The sequence below is a fragment of the Heloderma suspectum genome, chromosome 11, assembly GCF_057233095.1.
Source record: "Heloderma suspectum isolate Gila_16-S chromosome 11, 16-S_ref, whole genome shotgun sequence".
Classification (NCBI taxonomy): Eukaryota; Metazoa; Chordata; class Lepidosauria; order Squamata; family Helodermatidae; genus Heloderma; species Heloderma suspectum.
This window is the reverse complement of record NC_139468.1, coordinates 44,952,735-44,974,718: the sequence shown is the minus strand read 5'-3', so window position 1 is coordinate 44,974,718 and position 21,984 is coordinate 44,952,735. Positions and strand designations below refer to the sequence as shown.

Sequence of the window (21,984 nt, the reverse complement as noted above, 5' to 3'; positions counted from 1 at the left end):
TACACACTCCCGAATCTACAAAAATGTTTTCCATAATGCATTATTCACAATTATTTCCCTGGCATGCTGCCAGCTGGGCGAGACCTGCCTCTCTGCATTTGCTCCTTTGATAAATGAGATACTCACTGACTGACTTGCAGATCCTCAATCTCCAGCAGGACTCCCTTTTCGTGGAGTCGGGCTGCTGTATATTTCAGGAAAATCTTCTTACTCTTCTTTCCTTTCATCTCCCGTGGCTTTTTGGAGACCCTGAGGAAAGGAGGAGGAAGCTGTTGCCACATCCATGGGGCATGGCCATTTGCAGGCATTGGGGTCCCTGGCTTGACAAGTGTTAGGCCAAGAGCGGATCTGGGTTAAAGCAGCTGGGGGTATTGTACCTCTACAAGGGTCACTGATACACTGAGTGGAAAGATCTCCCTTGCTCCCATGCATTGCACTATGGGATTGCACCCCCCCCCCCGCATACTCTTTATGTTCTGTGTCAGCTTCTTCTTTCATCACTTTCCCCCACCCCAGATCACTTCCCCACCCCAGATCACTTTGAGGTTAACTTCCCAGGTTTACCTCAAAGACCCCCTAGCGTTGCCACTCACTTGCCCTTGCTGGCCAAGTTATCCAAACAGGTTTTGATGTAGCTCTTATAGTAATCCACCTGTTCCCCATAAAAAGTGGCCTTGGAGTTGAGTGCATTGTAGGTCTGCTGCAGCTTCACTAGTTCTGCTTTTCTCCGTTGGCGATATCGCCGCTGATTACGGATGTCCTAGATGAGGAGAAGATGAAAGAGGGGGGTTATCTTTGACTTGAAAATCTGGTGGTGAAAGTCCAGCAGGGACAAGGTCTAGGGTTGGATTCAAACTTGGTCATATTTAAGAATAGGCCCCTGAAAGTGGCAGGCCTGATTACTCTCAGCAGCTGTGTGGGTGGGGAATTTCAGTCTGTTTCCTGACTCCTAGTTGAGCAGGGCAGAGGAAGCTGCTCCAGCTGGTCTAGGGACTATACAAGCAAGCACGCTCCCAGACAGCATGCAATCATGGCGAGCGAACAGGGAGAGCAAACAGGAGTTTGGCAGGGAGGCCCCTAACAATTTTTTAAAATTTCTTTTTCTTGTAACACACACTTCCATACCAGTGGGACTCTGTTGTTAACCTCCAGTGAACAGAGGACAAAGCACAGGCTATCCCAGTACAATCAGAAAGCTAGAAATGTAAAGGGAATAGAGACTATGGAGGGAAAAGACTCTCCAGTGGTGGTGAACTGCAAGGTCTGGGCCACGTTTGTTTTCTTGCCTACATGGCCTACATGTGCAACAAGTTGATTGCGCTGCTGGGAGAAAAAGTAAGAGGACTGGAGTGGCGACCCTCCAGGGAATAAGAGAAGATGAAGAGTTCTTAGACACAACGGTGGAACAATAGCAGCAAAAAGAAGCACAAAAGCTAGAAGAGCAACAGCAAGCTGAGACAGAAGAGGAAAATGCTGAGGCGAGGAAAAATGAAGTAGAGGATGCTCCTTGGAAAAGAGTGACAGTTAGGAGCAGAAGAACTAGAAGCCACTCCACACCAGTGGAAGCAGTGGAGCTATGGAATTGTTTCCAGGTACTTGAGGATGAGACTGGAGGACAGCCTGCAGAGGAGGAAGGACAGGGGACCCTGCATGAGAGCGAGCCAGAGGCTGAAGGCCAGTCAAGCAGAGGCAATGAAACCAAGGCCTGCAACAACAAGAAGGGAAGAGTAGTAGTAGTGGGAGACTCCTTGCTGCGTGGGATCGAAACCCAAGTACGTTGTGAAGACCCATGGATTTGCCAGGTATGCTGTCTCCCAGGAGGACGGATTAGAGACGTGACTGAACCGTTGCCTACACTTATAAAACCCACTGACAGGTACCCCTTTCTTCTCATCCATGTGGGAAGAAATGATACCGCCGAGCTACAAAGAAATCACGTCAGACTTTGAAGCTTTGGGAAGGCAACTCAAGAACATTGGGGCCCAGATAGTTTGCTCATCCAGCCTTCCAGTAGTTAGAAGAGGGATAGAAAGGGAAAGAAAAATACTCCGGGTGAATTAGTGGCTACAAAGGTGGTGCCAACGTGAGAGAGCTGGATTCTGAGACCATGGGCTATACTTTCTGGAAGATGGGCTGTTGGCAAGGGATGGATTGCACCTCACAAAGGCTGGGAAGAATGTGTTTGGCTACAGCATGAAGAACTTTATCAGAAGGGCTTTAAACTGAATCCTACGGGGGAGGGAGACGTAAAGTTGGGGGTAACAACGGATGAAGGCTCATGCACCACAACAGAGAGAACAGCTCTAATAGCGCCCAATAATAGTCTTCAGAAACATGTAGGAAGAAAGCCAGACTATACAGCACACGGTCTTCGATGTCTATATACTAATGCCCAGAGTATGGGAAACAAACAGAACGAACTTGAACTCTTCATACAAGAGGGAAATTATGACTTGACAGGTATAACTGAGACTTGGTGGGATGACTCTCATGGCTGGAATACAGCAATTGAAGGATATAACTTCTTCAAAAAGAACAGGAGGAACAGAAAGGGAGGTGGAGTTGCACTATATGTGAAAAACACATATCTCTGCACAGAAATACAGGAGGATGAGCTTGGTAGTCCCATCGAGAGCATCTGGGTTAAAATAAATGGAGCAAAGAATAAAAGTAACCTGGCGGTCGGAGTCTACTACCGGCCCAATCACCCTCGAGAAGACAAGGGTGAAACTTTTGAAAAGCAAGTTGCCAATGTTTCAAGGAAGCATGATGGGGGACTACACTTTGCCCGCTATTTGGTGGGAGACAAATTCTGCAGAACATGGCCTCTCCAAGAAATTCCTGACTTGTGTTGTGGATAACTTCCTCCTACAAGAAGTGGAGAAAGGAACTAGAGGATCGGCAAGCAACTCTAATGAGAAAAGGAGTCCAAGAAGGGTGGGAGTTTTAAAAAACATGGATTTGTCAAGAACAAATCCTGCCAGATGAATCTGATCTCATTTTTTGATTAGGTCACCTCCCTTGTGGACTGTGGGAATGCTGTGGATATAATCTACCTCGACTTCAGCAAAGCTTTCGACAAAGTGCCCCATGATATCCTGAGGAGCAAACTAGCTCAAAGTGGGCTAGATGAAACAATGATCCGGTGGATCCACAGTTGGCTACAGAATCGGACTCAAAGAATGCTGATCAGTACCTCTCCTCAAACTGGGGGGAGGTAACGAGCGGAGTGCCGCAGGGCTCAGTCTTGGGCCCAGTGCCCTTCAACATTTTTATTAATGACTTGGAGGAGGAGATGCAGGGAAGGCTTATCATATTTGCAAATGACACAAAATTGGGCGGGATAGCTAATACCCTGGAAGATAGAAACAAAATTCAAAGTGATCTTGATAGGCTGGAGTGCTGGGCCGAAAACAACAGAATGAAACTTAATATGGATAAATGCCAAGTTCTGCACCTGAGGAAAAGAAACCAAATGCACAGTTGGTTAACAGCTCAGTACTCATCTTGAGTACGGAGTCCAGTTCTGGGCACCACACTTTAAGAAAGGTTGTCACAGAGAGGAAGGACAGGATCTCGATCATCCCAGAGTGCAGGACACGGAATAATGGGCTCAAGTTTCAGGAAGCCAGATTCCGGCTGAACATCAGGAAAAACTTCCTGACTGTTAGAGCAATATGACAATGGAACCCATTCCCTAGGGAGGTGGTGGGCTCTCCCACACTGGAGGCATTCAAGACAAAGCTGGACAGGGATGCTCTGACTTGGATTCCTGCATTGAGCAGGGGGTTGCACTCGATGGTCTTGCAGGCCCCTTCCAACCCTACTATTCTATGATTCTATGAACTCAACGGGGCTTAAGTTAGTCATGATTTTATCTCAAATTTTGTCTCTAAGCATGACTAAGTCTGGATCCAGACCTTTGCCATTATTTGAGACAAGGGGCTGAGACATTCCAAGGGAGGGGCCATGGCTCAGTGGGGGAGCCCCTGCTTAGCTTGCAGAAGGTCCCAGGTTCAATCCCCGGCATCTCCAGGTAGGGCTGGGGGATTCAGACTCCTGTCTGAAACCCTGGAGAGCCGCTGCTGTTCAGTGTCGACAATACTGGGCAGCTTCCTATGTGTTTTGGTTCCTATGTGAATATGCTTTTATCTGCCACAGATCTATCAGGAACCAGTTGCCACTCTGCCTTAACTAACCCAATGGTTGCTACTGTTCCTCCTAGACACTCCAGCTTCCCTTGGCACCTACCTTTGCAACATCATTGATCAAATCCTGGTATCTGTTCTTTGGGTTCACTATGCCCAGCTCAGTCAGCTTCTTCAGCCCTGATTTGATCTTCTCCTTCTTCTCTTGGAGGTTCAGGTTACTGTCCTCCTTGACTACTTTTGACTTCTTCATCTTGTCTGGGGTTTTGGCATCTCGAATAGCACGTCTCTGCATGGCCCTCTGGTGCTCAGCTTCCTAAGGTCAGAAAGGCCCAGGGATCAGGAACGTGGATCATTTCTTCTGACCCACATTCCCGTTCCCCCTCGAACAAGATGCCACCTGCTCCAGCCCTGCCCTCTATCCTTGGGCAGCCATAGCCCACCATCCACACCCGGGCCTGGCACACAAACGGCTGCCCCTCAGATGTTGTCCCCACTGCACCTGCATGGCTGCAAGACACTTCCCCATACCTGCTCAGCAGCAGCTGGAGCCCCCAAGATCTCTGTCAGTGTCTCTCCCGGTTGAAAGCGGATCACATCCACAATTAAACGCTTTGTGCTGAAAAGCAAAATGGGAAGAGGGATAAATGCACAGGGAACAAATGCCCTCTTGTGCCGGGAATGGGGAATGTGTGGCCTTCCAGACGCTGCTGGGCTGTAACTCCCATCTCCCAGCTAAGCTCTTCTGCAACTGAAGTGATCTCCATTGCTGAGTACCCACTGTCAGGGAGCTGCTACGAGAACGCAGTTCATGGGAACAGCCACCCTTGATGGCTCACATCTCAGCAATAGAGGAATAGAGCGACCTGTCAGCAGCTGACCTCCGCCACTCCAGCCCTTGTTAGTCAGCTGTGACAAGCACACAGATTCAAAGTGACTAAATCCATGCCACTGTTGGGAAGTCACAATGACTTGGTTCACACTTAAAAACAGCCCATAGATAAACAATGTGTTATGCATGAGTAGGATAGAGTTTTGTTAGCTGGGTTGTTTAACCCCTAAATGTTTAGCTCTGGGTTTGCACATCAGGCTCAACAACCTATAAATGAGCCGATCATAAGTTGTTGATTAAAAGGGGAAGAGGCTGACGTGCTGCAGGCAGTGTTCCCACTCTCTGCCATTTGTCCATGACAGCCCAATTGTTGTTGTGACGTGCGAATCAGCTCAGTGATTGTGACACAGAAGAAATGCTGCCAATTCCTGCACAGTTATGAGAAGAACAAGCCCTGCTGACAGAGGGACCATCCAGTCTGGCTTCTTCTGACCATGATGTGCACATCATGTGATCCCTTTATAAACAAACAGAAAGAAATCCAGACTGGCTTTGTCAGAATAAAGCACAGTGACCAATCAGGGGTTCTCCTTAGCATTATGGGAAAAAATTGAGATTTCAGAATGCCCTGCCCCACTGTTTCCATCAAAGCACATTCAGAAGATTCCAAAGTCTGACAGCATGAATGCACCTCCCAGATGGATGTCTAAAGAAGGAAGCATCTTCTAAGATGGTTTTGGCTTCTTCAAATAACAAGCTGGGTCTGTTGCTTCTGCTATTTCTGCTTGTAATAGTTTCCAAAATTTGCCCACCAGAGGACAGTTTAACATCCTCTCCAATGTTCACTTGAGTGAGCACCCATAATTTGTGCTAATCTAGTAAGTGTGAATCCAATAAATCAATTTTATGTAGTTTTCTCTAATGCTCATAGAAGCAGTCTTTATCAGTTTCTTTTGCCAAATGGACTGCTATCTGCATGTTCATGGACCAAATCTCTCCTCCATACCTCTTTCACCACCTCTCCTCCACGAGTGAGGTTGTAGTGTAAGGAGCATATTGTGTGTTATTTAATGTTAGCTTTTTAAATGGGGTGAGATCCTTGGTTGCTTGCTTTAGAATAGCTGGATTTGAGGTATCATGAATCTGAAACCTGTGTGCCCTGTCTGTTACCTGGGGTCCTGACGTTTTGTTGCTGTTGTTGGCATAAAAATCCCACAGCCTACAGCTTTCTCTCATTCTTTAACCTGGGGAAACGTATCTGGATGATAAAGCCTTGGGTGACTGGAGTGATGAAGTGGGACACCCCACGCGCCTTCGACGCCCCGGCCGCCACTTACTTCAGAAGAATTGTCTTTGCATCCACCTCACCATTCTCATCCCCAGGAACATCAAATTTATTAGTCAGTGTGAGAGAAACCTCTGTTTTGGCCAACATCTCCTTACTGGGATCATTCATGCTGCCTGATCCCTCTCCTGGGATAGAAACAAAATGAAAGGGTGTGAGGGTTTGTTTGCTTAATTCCTTTGGATCTGTCTCCTCTCAGCATTAACTATAACACTTTTTGAAATTGCTTTCTGCTCATGTGTCAGCCATGGGGGAAACAAACGAGAGATAGGTAAGATGAAGCAGAAATTAAAACCTAGGCCCCAAATCCATTAAAACATTTCAATCTTTAAATGTTTTGTCTGGCAAAAGTCGTTTATTTCTTTAGGGGAACAACTCATCAGAAAATTTCATGGAGAGCAGATGGTATGATCTGCATTTATTTTAATATGTTTATCACCCACTTCTGGATAGATTAGTTGACTAAAAACCACAGGATATAATAAACACACTTTTAAATAAACACACATTTAAAACAGCTACCAAATACAGTACAAAATAAAACTCTTAATTCCTAAGTGTCTACATTAATTAACAGCACAATCCTATGCATGTCAACACTGTCCTATTTTTCCCCACTTAGACCAATTCAATAAAACAATTAAATAACAATTAAAACAATTAAAATAGATTACAATGAAAACAACAGCAGATAAAAATCCATAGTCTCAGGCACATAAAAGCATCATAATGTCAGGGTTGCATCCGCAGATCTATTTCTGAGGAGGAAAGACAATTTGTGGGGGAGGAACTCTCTCAGACTTCAGAGGCGCAGCTGGAGGGGGAGCCCCCCCCCTTCCCACATCCCTGGGAGCGACAGTGAACCAGGCATGGAAAGGGAGGGACAACCTGAACTTTTAGACACAAGTCGCAGATGCAGGCACAAGCGAGAGATCGCAGGGGCCGAGCTTCGGCACTCGGCCCGATTGGCTCGACGTCAACAGCTGCGCCCAGAAGCATTGCGGGGAGGGGGAGATCTTCCCCTCCCACCCCTTAAATTCAGAGAATTGCCGCGTTTTTCCCAAATGGAGATCAACTGATATCCTAACCCTTAGAAACCCCTAGATGGCTGTTCCTTTGTAGTTTCTCTGAGTCTCAAGCAATTAGCATCTGTATGCCTCATTAGGATACATGGAATTAAAGCCTTGGAAAGCAGCCCTTTTGTCTGAGTGCTTATTTGGGCTACTGGAGTATTCAGTAGGCAACAGGGGCAGCCTCTGACACATAAAAAGCATTAGCAACACAGAAGGTTGAATGCCCGAGCTGGTGAAAGATAGATTGAGCCTCCAGAAGACCGGAGTTCCACAGTCTAGATGTAACCACAGAAAAGGCCAGGTTGCCAGCACACGGAGCAAAACCTTCGCCTGTTTTCTGAAGGTCAGAGTTTCAAGGGGGCAAATGACGTTCCTCGAAGGGTGCGGAGATCCAGCCACAACTGAGAAAGCTCTGCTCTTTGTGGACACCAGCCGTGCCTTTCCTGGAGCAGGCACTGCTCCACCGACCCTGAGTTCAACCAGTAGCTTTTGCCAGAAGGGATAAAGATGGATGGAAAAGTACGGTTGACTTATAGGTATTTGAGAGAATTATTAGCCTTTCTTCAGAAGATGGAGTAGCTCAAGCAAGAGACAAGGCGCTTAAGATGCCATCGCTCTAACTAAAACAGCTTTTTGTAACAGGCACCTTGAATCTGGGCACCTTAAATTTGACTCAGAAGTGAATAAGCAGCCAGTGCAGCTCTTTTAGAACTGGCATAATATGACTCCATCTGTCCATACCAGTTACAATCTTAGCCGCTGCATTCTGCATTAGGCTGAAGCTTCTGAGTCATCTTCAAGGGCAGCCCCACATAGAACACATTACAGAAATCCAACTGGAAGTTTACCCTCTGTGGCCAGACAATCCCTGTCGAGGAACGGTTGTAGCTGGCAAACCAGATGTAGCTGGGACTCAACCGACAAGACTGAATCAAGAAGTACCCCCAAGCTACGCACGTGCTCTTCCAGGGGGAAACCAGCAACCCAATTCAGAGCAGACTGTACACCAAGTCCTGGACATAAGAATCACCTACCAATGGGCCTCCCTGTCTGCCCAGCCCCGGCTTATGCAATGCGAGGAACAAGGCAGGAAAGACAGAGACTCGGGTCAAAGGCCTCACTAAATAGCACATGGATGGTCAGCAGCGAAGTGGAAGGAAAACATCTGTAATCTCTGTGTTGGGGCAATGATCGGGGTGGGGCTAATGGAGGAATGGCAAGACTGGCAGCAGTGGGCAGGCCGTGATTCTGGCAAGCTGGTTACAGTGATGACAAATGCCTGCAAGCAGCCCTGTGTTGGGATTTGCCCTGGCCCAGTAGGCTCTGCAGCCTCTGAACCAAAGTCTGTTTCAGATTCAGTAAACATAAAGTAAAATCCAGTACAGCCAAGGAAAGTTAGCAGCCATGTGAGCGCATCTTTTTCAAACTTCTCAGCTAATTACTGCTGAAAAAGTGGGTGAACATCAGAAGAATAAGATGCCTTATCAGATGCAGCTGCAAGACGCAGCCTTGAGCTGGGTTCTGATTTATTACTCGAGAAATCTTCCGTGGGAAACAAGTACGAGGGGAGGAGGGCGGCGTAAGGGTACGTCACAGCTCTCAGCATCAGCTCAAGAGGGCACAGCAGAAACACCCTGTTTTAATGTTGTGCTTGTCAGAGCGGAATAATGGACTAGGAGCCACTCCCTTGTTTATAAGCTGATGCACACACTGGAGATATATCAGTATCTTTTATTGCCTAGAACCTGTCCTCACCTGCACTGGTCTTTCCTGCTGAACACTTTCTGCCTGGTCTGTTTGTGCTTCCAGAGAATCTTGTAACATGGAAACTCTAAGCTGGAAACAGTTGCTAAACAAGGACTTTGGGACTTCATCTGGTTCCCTACCAGGGAACAGCGGCTCTACCTTGACTGCCTGAAAGCCATTCTGCCTGGACTTTCCATCAAATGAGGATATGGCTTGGACCCCTGTCATGTAGTAATCCTGTAAAAGAAATTACTCCGACAAGCAGGGACCCTGCCTCACCACTACTATTCTTGAACCTTAAACCTGGGTCAGCTTGGGACTCCTGTGTGTAGGGGTCTTACAGTCTCCAGCGTGAGACTGGAGGACAGCCTGCAGAGGAAGAATCACAGGGGAACCTGCATGAGAGTGAGCAAGAGGCTGAAGATCAGTCAAACAGAGGCGATGAAACCCAGGCCTACAAGAAGAAGAAGAGAAGAGTGGCAGTAGTGGGAGACTCCTTGCTGCGTGGGATCGAGACCCAAGTATGTCACAAAGACCCGTGGACTCGCCAGGTATGTTGTCTCCTGGGAGGACGGATTAGAGACATGACTGAAAGGTTGCCTGCACTCATAAAGCCCACTGACAGGTATCCCTTTCTTCTCATCCATGTGGGAACAAATGATACCGCCAAGCAGAGCTACGAAGAAATCACGTCAGACTTTGAAGCTTTGGGAAGGAAACTCAAGAACTTTGGGGCCCAGATAGTTTTCTCATCCAGCCTTCCAGTAGTTAGAAGAGGGATAGAAAGGGAAAGAAAAATACTCCAGGTGAATGACTGGCTACGAAGGTGGTGCCGACAAGAGAGATTTGGATTCTGGGACCACGGGCTACACTTCCTGGAAGATGGGCTGTTGGCAAGGGACGAGTTGCACCTCACAAAGGATGGGAACAATGTGTTTAGCCACAGCATGAAGAACTTCATCAGGAGGGCTTTAAACTGAATCCTACGGGGAAGGGAGATGTAATGTTGGGGGTAACAATGGACATAGGCGCATGCACTGCAATGGAGAGAACAGCTCTGATAGCACCCAATCATAGTCTTCAGACACATGTAGGAAGAAAGCCAGACTATGAAGCACATGGTCTTCGATGTCTATATACTAATGCCCAGAGTATGGGAAATAAACAGAACGAACTTGAACTCTTAATACAGGAGGGAAATTATGACTTGATAGGTATAACTGCCCCTTCATGGATCACTGCCTTGTTGTGGTGAAGGGGCTTGTGTAACTCAGTGAAGCCATAAGCTATGCCGTGTGGGGCCACCCAAGACAGACAGGTCATGGTGGAGAGTTCTGACAAAATGTGGTCCACTGGAGAAGGAAATGGCAACCCACTCCAATATTCTTGCCAAGAAAACCCCAAGGAACGTGTCACAAGGCTAAAAGATACGATGCCGGAAGATGAGCCCCTCAGGTCGGAAGGTGGCCAATATACTACTGGGGAAGAGCAGAGGGCATTTCCAAGTAGCGCCAGAAAGAGTGAAGCGGCTGGGCCAAAGCCGAAAGGACACTCAGCTGTGGATGTGTCTGGTGGTGAAAAGAAAATCCGGTGCTGTAAAGAACAATATTGTTTAGGAACCTGGAATGTCAGATCAATGAATCAAGGTAAGCTGGAGGTGGTCAAACATGAGATGGCAAGATTGAACATCGACATCTTGGGAATCAGCGAACTCAAATGGACAGGCATGGGCGAATTTAATTCAGGTGACCATCATATCTACTACTGTGGGCAAGAATCCCTGAGAAGAAATGGAGTAGCACTCATAGTCAACAAAAGGGTGGGAAAAGCAGTACTGGGGTACAATCTCAAAAACGATAGAATGATCTCAGTATGAATCCAAGGCAACCATTCAACATCACAGTAATTCAAGTCTATGCCCCAACCACTGAGGCCGAAGAAGCTGAGGTTGATCGGTTCTATGAAGACCTACAACACCTTCGAGAACTAACACCAAAAAGAGATGTCCTCTTCATCATAGGGGATTGGAATGCTAAAGTAGGAAGTCAAGAAATCACCGGGATAACAGGCAAGCATGGCCTTGGTGTACAAAATGAAGCAGGGCAAAGGCTAATAGAGTTTTCTCAAGAGAACACGCTGATCATAGCAAACACTCTTTTCCAACAGCACAAAAGGCGACTCTACACATGGACATCATCAGATGGTCAATATCGAAATCAGATTGATTATGTACTTTGCAGCCAAAGATGGAAAAGCTACAGTCAGTAGCTTCCAACTGTACAGTCAGTAGAAGCTACAGTCAGTAAAAACAAGACCTGGAGCTAGGGATGGGGGAGAATTTCTCCCCGAAACTTCGGGGGGGCCGAGTGCCAACGTATTCGGCCCCCTGAAGTAGTTTCGGGGAGAAATTCTCCACCCCCACCCCCCCCGGGATGGGACTTACCTTTCCCGAATGTCCCTCCCGGCGGCGGGTCCTGGCGGCGGTTTGGCAGGTCTTTGTCAGGGGCGGGGGTGGCAGCCGGTCTTTCGACGGGCTGCCGCCGCCGCCATTCCAAGAAAAGTAAAAAAAAAAAAAACGCCCCCGTGATAGGCTACGTGACAATTAACGTAGCCTATCACGGCTAGATTTGCAAAGTCAGCCGTGATAGGCTACGTAAATCGTCACGTAGCCTATCACGGGTGACTTAAAAAAAAAAAAAGCGCGTACGGCTAATGGCGGCCCCCATAGGGAGCCGCCATTCGCGTTCCTTATTTGGTTGCTGTAGTCTACGTAAAGATTACATAGACTACGGCGAAAATAAGGGCAACGCTATTTGCGTTGCCCGTATTTTCGCTGTAGTCTACCTAAATCTTTACGTAGACTACAGCGACCAAATAAGGAACGCAAATCGGGGAGATCAGGGAGAGGTAACGAGTGGGGTACTGCAGGGCTCAGTCCTGGGCCCAGTGCTCTTCAACATTTTTATTAATGACTTGGAGGAGGAGGTGCAGGGAATGCTGATCAAATTTGCAGATGACATAAAATTGGGAAGGATAGCTAATACCCTGGAAGACAGAAACAAAATTCAAAGTGATCTGGATAGACTGGAGCGCTGGGCAGAAAACAACAGAATGACATTTAATAGGGATCAATGCCAAGTTCTGCACCTAGGAAAAAGAAACCAAATGCACCGTTACAAGATGGGGGATACGTGGCTCAACAACACTACAAGCGAGAAGGATCTTGGAATTGTTGTCGATCATAAGCTGAATATGAGCCCACAGTGGATGTGGCTGCAAAAAAGGCAAATGCTCTTTTGGGCTGCATTCATAGAAGCATAGCTTTCAAATCCTGGGAAGTCCTAGTTCCCCTGTACTCAGCATGGGTTAGGCCTCATCTGGAGTACTGTGTCCAGTTCTGGGCACCGCACTTTAAGAAGGATACAGACAAACTGGAGAGGGTTCAGAGGAGGGCAACAAAGATGATCAGGGGACTGGAAACAAAGCCCTATGAAGAGAGCCTGAAAGAACTGGGCCTGTTTAGCCTTGAGAAGAGAAGACTGAGGGGAGATATGATAGCGCTCTTCAAGTCCTTGAAAGATTGTCCCAGAGAGGAAGGCCGTGATCTCTTCTCGATCATCCCAGAGTGCAGGACACGGAATAATGGGCTCAAGTGACAGGAAGCCAGATTCCGGCTGAACATCAGGAAAAACTTCCTGACTGTCAGAGCAATACGACAATGGAACCAATTACCCAAGGCGGTGGTGGGCTCTCCCACACTGGAGGCGTTCAAGATGAGGCTGGACAGCCACCTGTCAGGGATGCTCTGACTTGGATCCCTGCATTGAGCAGGGGGTTGGACTCGATGGCCTTGTAGGCCGCTTCCCACTCTACTATTCTACGATTCCATGATAACCCCTCTTTTAATTTTTAAAATACCTCTTTTATAAATGTGAAACATCAGCATCAGTATTTGAATTGTTTGCGGCAGGCATTTTAACCACCACAGAGGTTTCTCACTGCTCAATCAAAAAAGGCTCACCTATCAGAGATTCGATGGTGGAAACCTCCCCCAGGTCATCCAGAAGTTCGTGAATGGGGTCATTGTGCTCAGGGGCAATTGCATCTTGGTGATCCAAAAGCAGCTGGTTTAGGGGTAACAGAGTTAACAGATTAGCTGAAATTTCATCTGGTGTCCATTCTGCTTTAGAAAAGAACTTTTCTATTACATTGGGTGGGGCTCACATGGAGGTTTCCAGATCTGACCAATAGCGTGAAGATAATATGCAGAAGACTCACCGTGTGCGTGTTGATTATTTCTCCAATGGAAATATAGATCACTGGCTTTGTCAGCGTCACCAGGTCGGAATACTCATCAACATTGAACTTATCTTGCAGTTCGGGGACCTCGCACGCAGCCTGGAAGAAGCGCCTTCCGGAAGGCAAGAGAGGGTTAACCCTGCCTTGCTGTCCCACCACTAGCACAAGCAAGCAAGCAAGCAAGCCGGCGGCCTTTCCAGCGCTGGGTGGGCTGGGCTCGGCCTTAGAGGCCTCTGCGAGACCAACAGATGCTGGGCGGCAGCAGGCACGGGCCGACAGCATCACAGGGGCCCAAGAGGCCTGCTCAGGAAGTGGAGATGCCGGGCATTTTGGAGCACGCCCAGCTGCCCAGAAAAAAGGGCGAGCTGCGAGGCTGAGGGGAGGTGTCCAAAATTATGCCTGGTGTGGAGAATGTGGAGAGGGAGACGTTTCTCTCCCTCTCTCATAATCCTGGAGCCCAGTGGGGCCATCCCGTGAAGTTGACTGATGGGGAGCTTCAGAACAGATGAAAGGAAGGGCTTCTTCACACAACGCATATCTAAACTATGGAACTCTCTACCACAGGATGGCCACCAATTTGGATGGCTTTGAAAGGGGGTTGGACAAATTCCTGGAGGAGAAGGCTATCAATGGCTACTAGTCTTGATGGCTCTGTGGTACCTCCAGTACCAGAGGCAGTGAGCCTATGTACACCACTTGCTGGGGACATGGGTGAGAGGGTGTTGTTGCGCTCATGCCCTGCTTGTGGTTTCCTGGTCAACAACTGGTTGGCCACTGTGTGAGCAAAAGGCTGGACTAGATGAACCCTTGGTCTCATCCAGCATAGCTCTTCTTATGTTCTTATGACGTGGGGAGAATCTTGGAGGCCTAGAGGGGACGGCAGTGAGTACCCTGGGGGGCTCAAGGAGACGGCAGGGAGCGGGAGGGGATATTTTGCCTGTGCCCTGTGTTACCTGTGTGCATTTCTCTGAGCATCACCAGTTTGCCTTCTGTGAAATGGGTATTTTGTTTTGCTTTGTGGCTGCAAATATGTGATTTGGCATTTCTGCCCAGACAGATTGTGTTCCTTGGAGACGGGACTGCAAGGTATTCCAGCAACCATTTTTCTTTTAAGTGTGACTTGATTTTTGATAAAGGTGCAAAAATAGCACAACTTCCTTCCAAATAGTATGCTTCCTGGTTTTAGCAAAGCACCCGGAGCATTGTAGTACAATGTGGAAATGTTCAGAGTTGATTTTTTAGCGTTTTTATCCTTTCACTTATTTAGAATTGCATTATTAAAAAATGTATTACGTTTTTAAAATCCCCCCCCATGCCGCCCCCAAAGCAACGTCACAGTGCTGTGCTCATGCAAAGCCGCACTGCGCCAGTGCAGACACTGATGCCGCAGACCTACAGCCGCCCAGCGCCTTTCTGCTATGCTGGAAGCAGCCTGTTTGTGGGGTTTTGCAGGAGAAGGTGTGACCCAATGCAGATCTCCTACTCCCTGTAGGTGCTGAATATTTCACTGCATTTCTGATTACCCCTGCCAGCCTCATTACTTTCAAAATATACCCTCCACCAGACTTTTTACCCATTACCTAGAATTCTGTACCTGAATTTCTGATAGGATTGAGATAGATATTCATTAATGATACCAAGATGTGCATTATCCCCCAGGAACATCTTATTTGATGCTGCATGCTGCAACATTTTTGCAATAGAACCAAGGTTTCGCCGTTGGTCTGTAGTCAATTGTCCCCCAGCAGACAAGTCAATGATGTCGAAGGCGTCAGGAGCTACAATGGCTGGGTTCATGTAGCGATAGTACAGAAGGTTGCCTACAATCTGTGAAGAGAGGACACCAACCGGCTTAAGCGGCTTCCCTGTGACCACATCTCTCTAGAGCAAATAACATTCACTGTATCTGTCCCCCAAATTCCAACTTGCTCAGCTGCACAGACATAGAGAGGGGAGACAATAGGTCTTTAGAAGGAAAAGAAAGTTGCAGACATTTGTAGAGGACAGTCAGCTGCTCTTTTCACTTTTGTAGGCAGTTAACTGAAAATTGCGAAAATTTCTTCTCAGAAACAGAAAAGGCAAGAAAAGCTGAAACTACTTAGCAAATAATGCACAGCATAGGCATTCTAAGGTTGAATATCTCCAGGCTCTACTTTGTGGCTAATAATCCAGAACTTTGGGGGCCATTGTGTATTGGCAACTCAGAGATAGACAGGGAAGCCCATCTTAGCCACTCTTTCTTCCATGCAGGCGCCTCCTCTTGCCTAGAGGTTTGAAGAAAACCATGAACTAGGAAGTTCAGCTGAGCAAAGTACAGCTGAGCTCATTATCCAATCCTTAAAACCCCTGTTCCTTTCTCACTGAAATAGTTCTCCATAGGGATGATGGGGAATCATGAAGCGCCTGCAGAACGGGAAAGGTGTAAGATGGCATGATCACAGTCACTCTCAAGCCACAGCTGTGGGGGACCCATAACCAGAATGGCTCAAGAGGCTGTTCCAGTGAAGTCCACCGCAGAGTGCTACCACACTAAATCTCAGCTGCTGCTACATGGTTCTCATTGGAAGCTACTCCACATGGAGACCTTCTGTTTCCCACCTAAATGTACACTTAAAAAATTTAATTCACCTGCAGAGAAAGCCTAGATTCGATGCCTCAGTGTGGGAAAGCACAGAACTAGAAGAGAGAAGAAAACAGCATTCAGGTCTTCAGGAAGAGGTGCAAGACTGCTTTCTATCTTTAAAGAGAAACTGCCAGGTATCATTCATGGTTGCTCTTTTCCATGCACAATACCACCAAGCCTGAATACAAGGCAGGCTCACTGAACCAATTCATGCAACTAAAAAGTCATCATGTGAATTTTCTTGGCTTTAAATACAGCTAAAGGTTAAAAAGTATCCAAGCCAATGACCATCCATCACACACCCATCAAAACTTTTTTCACCTGACATGCTCTCTTTAAGAAAGGAAGGAAGAGCTGGCATAGGCTGCCACTGAAAAAAGTGTGATCTTCCCTTTTAGAGAAGAAGCCCAGCAGAAAGAGAGACAGATGCGGCAGAAGCAGCAAGTCTCCCTCCTCAACCCATTGTCAGAGCCAGCACACTCTCTCCCTTGAGCCCAGCCAGGCCACTCTGACAAGACACAAGGCAGCTAAGGCATTACTTTTCTCACCTTCAGCAGTTCATCCTCGCCGGCATCAGGAAATTTTTCATGAAGGGAATCTTTCAGGACTTTGGCAATGAAGCGCATTCCATAACTGCAGAAGGGACAAGATAGTGAGGGAACAGGAAGTGAGGAGACCAGGACGGGAGCCTTTGCCCACCTTTGCCTTAGCAGCAGCCTGTGACACTCACGGGATTTTTTCCAGGGAGCTGATGATGGCCAGCAGGAATTTGTCTGTCACTGTCCGCATGTTCTTGATGGAGGCATCCAGACGAGTCTTCACCTCTTCATGGGCCAGGGCTTGCTCTGGTGTAACATCATAAGGCAGCTTGCTGCCAGGAAAAGCCACAGGTGAGACTTGGGGGTTCAAGTGGGCCCTGTCCACATTCCACTTTGGAGGTGCTGTGCCTTTATGGGAGCCTCTTTCTGCCCAGGGACCACATTCAATTCTGGAGGAGCTCTTGGGGGCTGAATTCTAGTGGTGGGCAGGGCTGAGGGCAAAGGGGGTAGGCCAAAGGCAAAAGGGATGGAGCCAAAATTACACCCCCCCCAACCTAGCAGTAGCTTCCAGCCCTTTCTGCCAGGAGATAAGCCCAAGAGAGGCATTTCAGCCTTCTAGAATGAGGGGGAAACAGCATAAAGACTGGGAGACCGCTAACACAGTTGGTAGTTGGGGGGAAGGGGGCGTGACCAGGGAACATTAGAATGGCTGCCCCCTGAGAAGTGCACTAAAGCAGGAGGAAAGAAGCATGCAGCTTTTTCTCAATTTCCCTTCCTGGGGAGTTAGTTTTTTTTTAAAAGGACATTTTCTAGAACCAGTTTGCCCTTCTGTGGATTCAGAAGCAGGAAGAGAAGATGGCTGCCTTTTTAGCAAGCAGCCACTATTCTGAAACAGAGGATGGTGTTGCAGTTGGCCTCCCCGCCCCACCCCCCACCCCGGTTTCTAGGAAGATACAGGTTCTCATGACCACAACCAAGCTGCCTCATGGGTTCTAAGCTGATCTGAGCATTCCATGGAACAATGGCATGGATGTAGAATACACCTTAAGACAACCGGTGTGATACCTCCACTAAAAAAAATCCCTCTTATTTATTAGTGAATGGCTTCTTTTAGGTTTTCCAGAAAAAGGAGAATGGAGCACTTCTGATCAATACCTATAAACCATGCAACCCAATGAACCTGTATGCCACTCGCAAACCTCAACAGGAGCTGTGGTGCACTAGTCTTGGGTTCGCTCTCCAGATCTTTTTGGCACATCAAACATCTTAAACAACAAAAATGCTTGAGCTTGACCAGTCCCCACACCTGGCTTCTCCAGTCTGTGACTCCATCTGGTTGACCCACGACTTGTATATATCCACAGGATCAGTTTTGATATTGAGAGACTTGTCCTCCATGATCTCCTTCACAACGGGTGCTAGAATCTGCCTCAAGGCATTCTGCCCACGAGCCCCACGGTTGAAGCTCACCACCATCTTGATCACAGTGGGGTTTCCAGTTACAATCTCATGTAGTTGATCCACCTTTGATCTGGAGGAGGAAAAGAACAGCCCCACTGTGGCCCAAGGTTCTTCTAACCCAACGTTCTGTCTCCAAACGAACAAGTCAGTTGTACCCCCTGCGCAGCTCACAAACAAGACATGATGCCAATGACCATCCCATGTTTGTCTGCAGGATCTGGTACTTGGAGATGTAGTGCCTGTGGACATGAAGGTTCCATGTACCTAGCAGGACCAACACCAACCAACTCCATGAATCTGTCTAACCCTTAAAAAGAAAATAAAACACACATTTAAGTCAGTGGTGGCTAATGAATCCTCTAAATCATGGTTGGGGAGCATATGGCCCCCCAGATGTTGTTGAGTTCTAATTCCCATCAGCCCCAGCCACCATGGCCAATGGTTAGGGATAATGGGAGCTGTAGTCCAACATCTGAAGGGCCAGAGGTTCCCCACCCCTGCTGAAAGTTAATTATGTACTGTGCCTGTCCTGAACCTCTTGCCAACAAATTTCAATTCCTAATTTTATGTATTCCAAAATCCATATATGCAACTTTTCAAGATCTTCAGATCTCTTAATCAGGGAAAATGCCGGTTGTGGGGAATAGGAGGGGGGAAAAGAAGCTCATAATACTGATGTTGTAAAGGCTGGTCAGACAATGAAACTCTTAATATAAAATCCAGATGGAGATGCAGAACTGAACTGTTCCAAGCAACAGCTGAATTTTATATTTTCACATTTATTTATTTTTAAAATGTCTATACTGATGACCGTATTTAAAAATGTCTCTAAGCAGTTTACAGGAAAATCAAATACATTAAAATATATTATGCTGTAGATTAAAAGACATCAATAATTGCTAAAACATTCATATAAAACTGATAAAAAACATTAAAACCAATACAACATCATAATTACAAACACACAAACTGGGTAGCACACTCACTGGGTGAAAAAATGGCTCTTTAAGAGGCGCCTAGGACTTCTGGTTGGAAATGGCATCATGATCAGCTCTTTGCTGTGTCTCGCTGAAGTTTCGGCTACTAAAATACCTCTTTGGGACCGTTACGTTATCTGGGTATTTGCAATTAAACTTACTTAAGCTTTTGCTTTTTGTTTTCTGCGCTTTTATTTGCTTGTTGTGTTTTCAGAGGTGAGAGGAGAATGACAACACCAAAAGAAAACCTTGGGAACGCTGCTTACCCCCCCCCCCCCCCCGGTTGGCCCCCAGCAAAGGTTTCTAATGAAGCGATAGAGAGAGAGGAGTTGCTTGTTTTGATGAAAAATATGTCTTCACAGTTATCTTTTCAGTCAAAGAAGCTCAAACAGCGTGAACAGCTGAAAACGATTCAGGATTCCATCACTACTCTTCAAGGGTCTGTGGACTCAATCAATGTTTGTCTTCAAAAGATGGAGTCAAAAGTTAATGCACTCGAAGACTGGGTTACTCCTCACGAAACTGCAATGGGTGCCTCTCACAGTGTACTAACTGCTCGAATCTCTCAACTAGAAGCCTTCACTCGGAGCGCTAATCTGCGTATTCTCGGCCTCAGAGAGTTGGCTACAGATCTCCGTCCTGCTGAGTTTATGGATAAATTTCTGTGTGAGTTACTGGCTTTGCTTTCTGATTTTCCACTTGATATTGAGTGTGCTTATCGGGTTCCCGGTTCCACACGAGGCTCTAGAGCGGGGCCAGTTATCATTCAGTTTCTACGGGCCTCCACTAAAGAATATCTCCTGTGTAAAGCGAGAGATAGAGGAGCGCCTCGGTGGGGGCCAGCCAAGGACAAGACTATGCTTTTTCCTGATTATATTAAATAATATAACTGCTGATAGAAGACGACAATTTACCAAGGCAAGAAATCTTTATGCTGATGATCTTTTGTTGTTTATCTTGAAACTCCAGTCATCAATTCCAGCTTTGATGGAATTGATTAATACCTTTGGTGAATTGTCTGGCTATGCAATTAATTGGTCAAAGTCAGAATAATGCCGATTGGACATAGAGTATACTCTAATGTATTAGCCAACTGGAAATTTTGATGGTGGCCAAAGTTTATTACTTATTTGGGAATAATTATCCCTAGAGATATATCTCAAATGATTAGGTTAAATTTAAACAAGTTGATTAAGGATATTTCACGAGATATAGATAGATGGGCATCTTTAAAGTTGACTTTATGGGATAAGGTGAATACACTTAAGATGAGTACCGTGAAAGTAGGCCTAACTAGGCCATGAAGTAGTTTGGTTCAGGCAAGGTGCCTGATGGGATTGAGTGTGTGTGTGTGTGTGTCTGACAATGAGACGGTAATTGTAACTTGCTCATAAGCAAGAAATTCCTATCCACCAAAGTAACTCAGCCCTAAAGATAAGAAGGGTGCTGTGCTGATAAGACTGTGCTGAGTACTAATTGGTTTCTGAGCATGCGTAGTGCGTTTTCTTTGTTCTCCAACTTTCAGTCTGTATAAATGGATCCTGTTTCTTTTATTTGGGAGAGACACAGTTTTGCCTGTCTCTCCCACGGCCATGATGTGCTTTAAGCAATTTCTGACTGTTCAACCTAAGCTGCCTTGGATCTTTCCTTAACAATTTGATGCCATGACTCGGATCCCAAATGCTGAGGAGAACTGAACCTATTTGGACTGCCATTCACTGAACATCCCAGAAGCACGCACCAAGGTAAGAGACCTTTTGAAATCTCTAAGTCTGGGACTCAGTGTGGGGCTGCCCATAGGATGATTCTGCCTTGGCTGATGAGATGCCACCTTTAAAGAGACAGTCAGTAATTTAAGCACTTGGTTAGTGTTTGTTTTGTTTTTGTTTGGGGGGTGCTGTGCTGATAAGACTGTGCTGAGTACTAATTGGTTTCTGAGCATGCGTAGTGCGTTTTCTTTGTTCTCCAAAGAAGAAGTACAGAAGTCCGTGGGATATGGCATCAGGTGAATGAGAGTTGCCTTGTGTGAACTGAGGAAAAAAACAGAATGAAAGTTGCCTGGTATGAATTGAGGTAAAAAGGACCAGGGCAAATATAGTCGCTGGAGCCTTGTGTGAGTGAGTTTTCCTTCTTCCCTCCATGGTATGAGCCAGCCGACAAGGCACGGACCTCCTGAATAAATTATTCCTGAATGAACAGAAATTGCAGTGAGTGACCCAACCTTTCCTTCACTCTCTGCCATGGTATGAGCTCCCTAGACCGTGAGTGACTGCTTGTGCCTCCAATTTAGTGAGAGTCCATCTCTGACTGTACCTCGGAATTTGGCAGTGCCTTCCATTTCTTGCAACCTGTGGAGGCCTCCTGATCGTTTTCCTGTGTGCTCCTGTGTGAATTGAGGATGGGGTTGGATTCTTCCAAAGAAATTCCGCAGCCCCAAAAGGGACACCTTCATTGTACATGTACAGGAATTACGGACCTAAGACTCGCAAGTTTTGGACAAATGGAAATGGAACTTGACCCGTCCAAACATCCGAAGGTTGGGACCTTTGATTTGGACAGAATTGTGCATTTAAAGGGAGCCTTGGAATCTCGAGGGCCAAGGTGGCACAGGGTCAATGACAATGCATTCTTTGATAAGTCTGTTGAGACGTCAGAAAGGTCACCTAAGTCCTGGGCAGCGGAGTCCTAAGGACTCCCAAGAAAAAATGAAAGACCAGGTCAAATTTTGAAACACCAGAGAAAAGCCATAGAAATTTAGAGAAAAATTGCAAACAGTGATCACTTGTTAAAATCCTAACTGGGCCAGCACGAATCAACTCATGCAAGTTATTTTGCCCCAACAAGTGAACACTAGATTAAAGGAACAAGCAAACTGGCCAAATCAAGAACCAGCTGATCTTAATACTTTAGACCAAGCTCGCATCATAGAATCATAGAACAG

The 21,984-nt window shown here is 46.7% G+C and overlaps 1 protein-coding gene across 3 annotated transcripts in view; it reads right to left on the bottom strand.

Moving 5' to 3' along the window:
* The window catches only part of IQGAP1 (IQ motif containing GTPase activating protein 1), a 190,814-nt gene that overhangs the window by 9,075 nt on the left and 159,755 nt on the right, over positions 1 to 21,984 (bottom strand). For all 3 annotated transcript variants that reach the window (XM_084817840.1, XM_084817841.1, XM_084817842.1), the window contains 11 exons: positions 17,912 to 18,136; positions 16,797 to 16,937; positions 16,615 to 16,699; positions 15,038 to 15,270; positions 13,423 to 13,555; positions 13,166 to 13,268; positions 6,318 to 6,453; positions 4,680 to 4,767; positions 4,252 to 4,464; positions 594 to 760; positions 127 to 249 (listed from right to left, as the gene is read on the bottom strand). In XM_084817840.1, the coding sequence (XP_084673966.1) occupies positions 127 to 249; positions 594 to 760; positions 4,252 to 4,464; positions 4,680 to 4,767; positions 6,318 to 6,453; positions 13,166 to 13,268; positions 13,423 to 13,555; positions 15,038 to 15,270; positions 16,615 to 16,699; positions 16,797 to 16,937; positions 17,912 to 18,136 (1,647 nt within the window). The remainder of the gene's footprint in view (positions 1 to 126; positions 250 to 593; positions 761 to 4,251; positions 4,465 to 4,679; positions 4,768 to 6,317; positions 6,454 to 13,165; positions 13,269 to 13,422; positions 13,556 to 15,037; positions 15,271 to 16,614; positions 16,700 to 16,796; positions 16,938 to 17,911; positions 18,137 to 21,984) is intronic.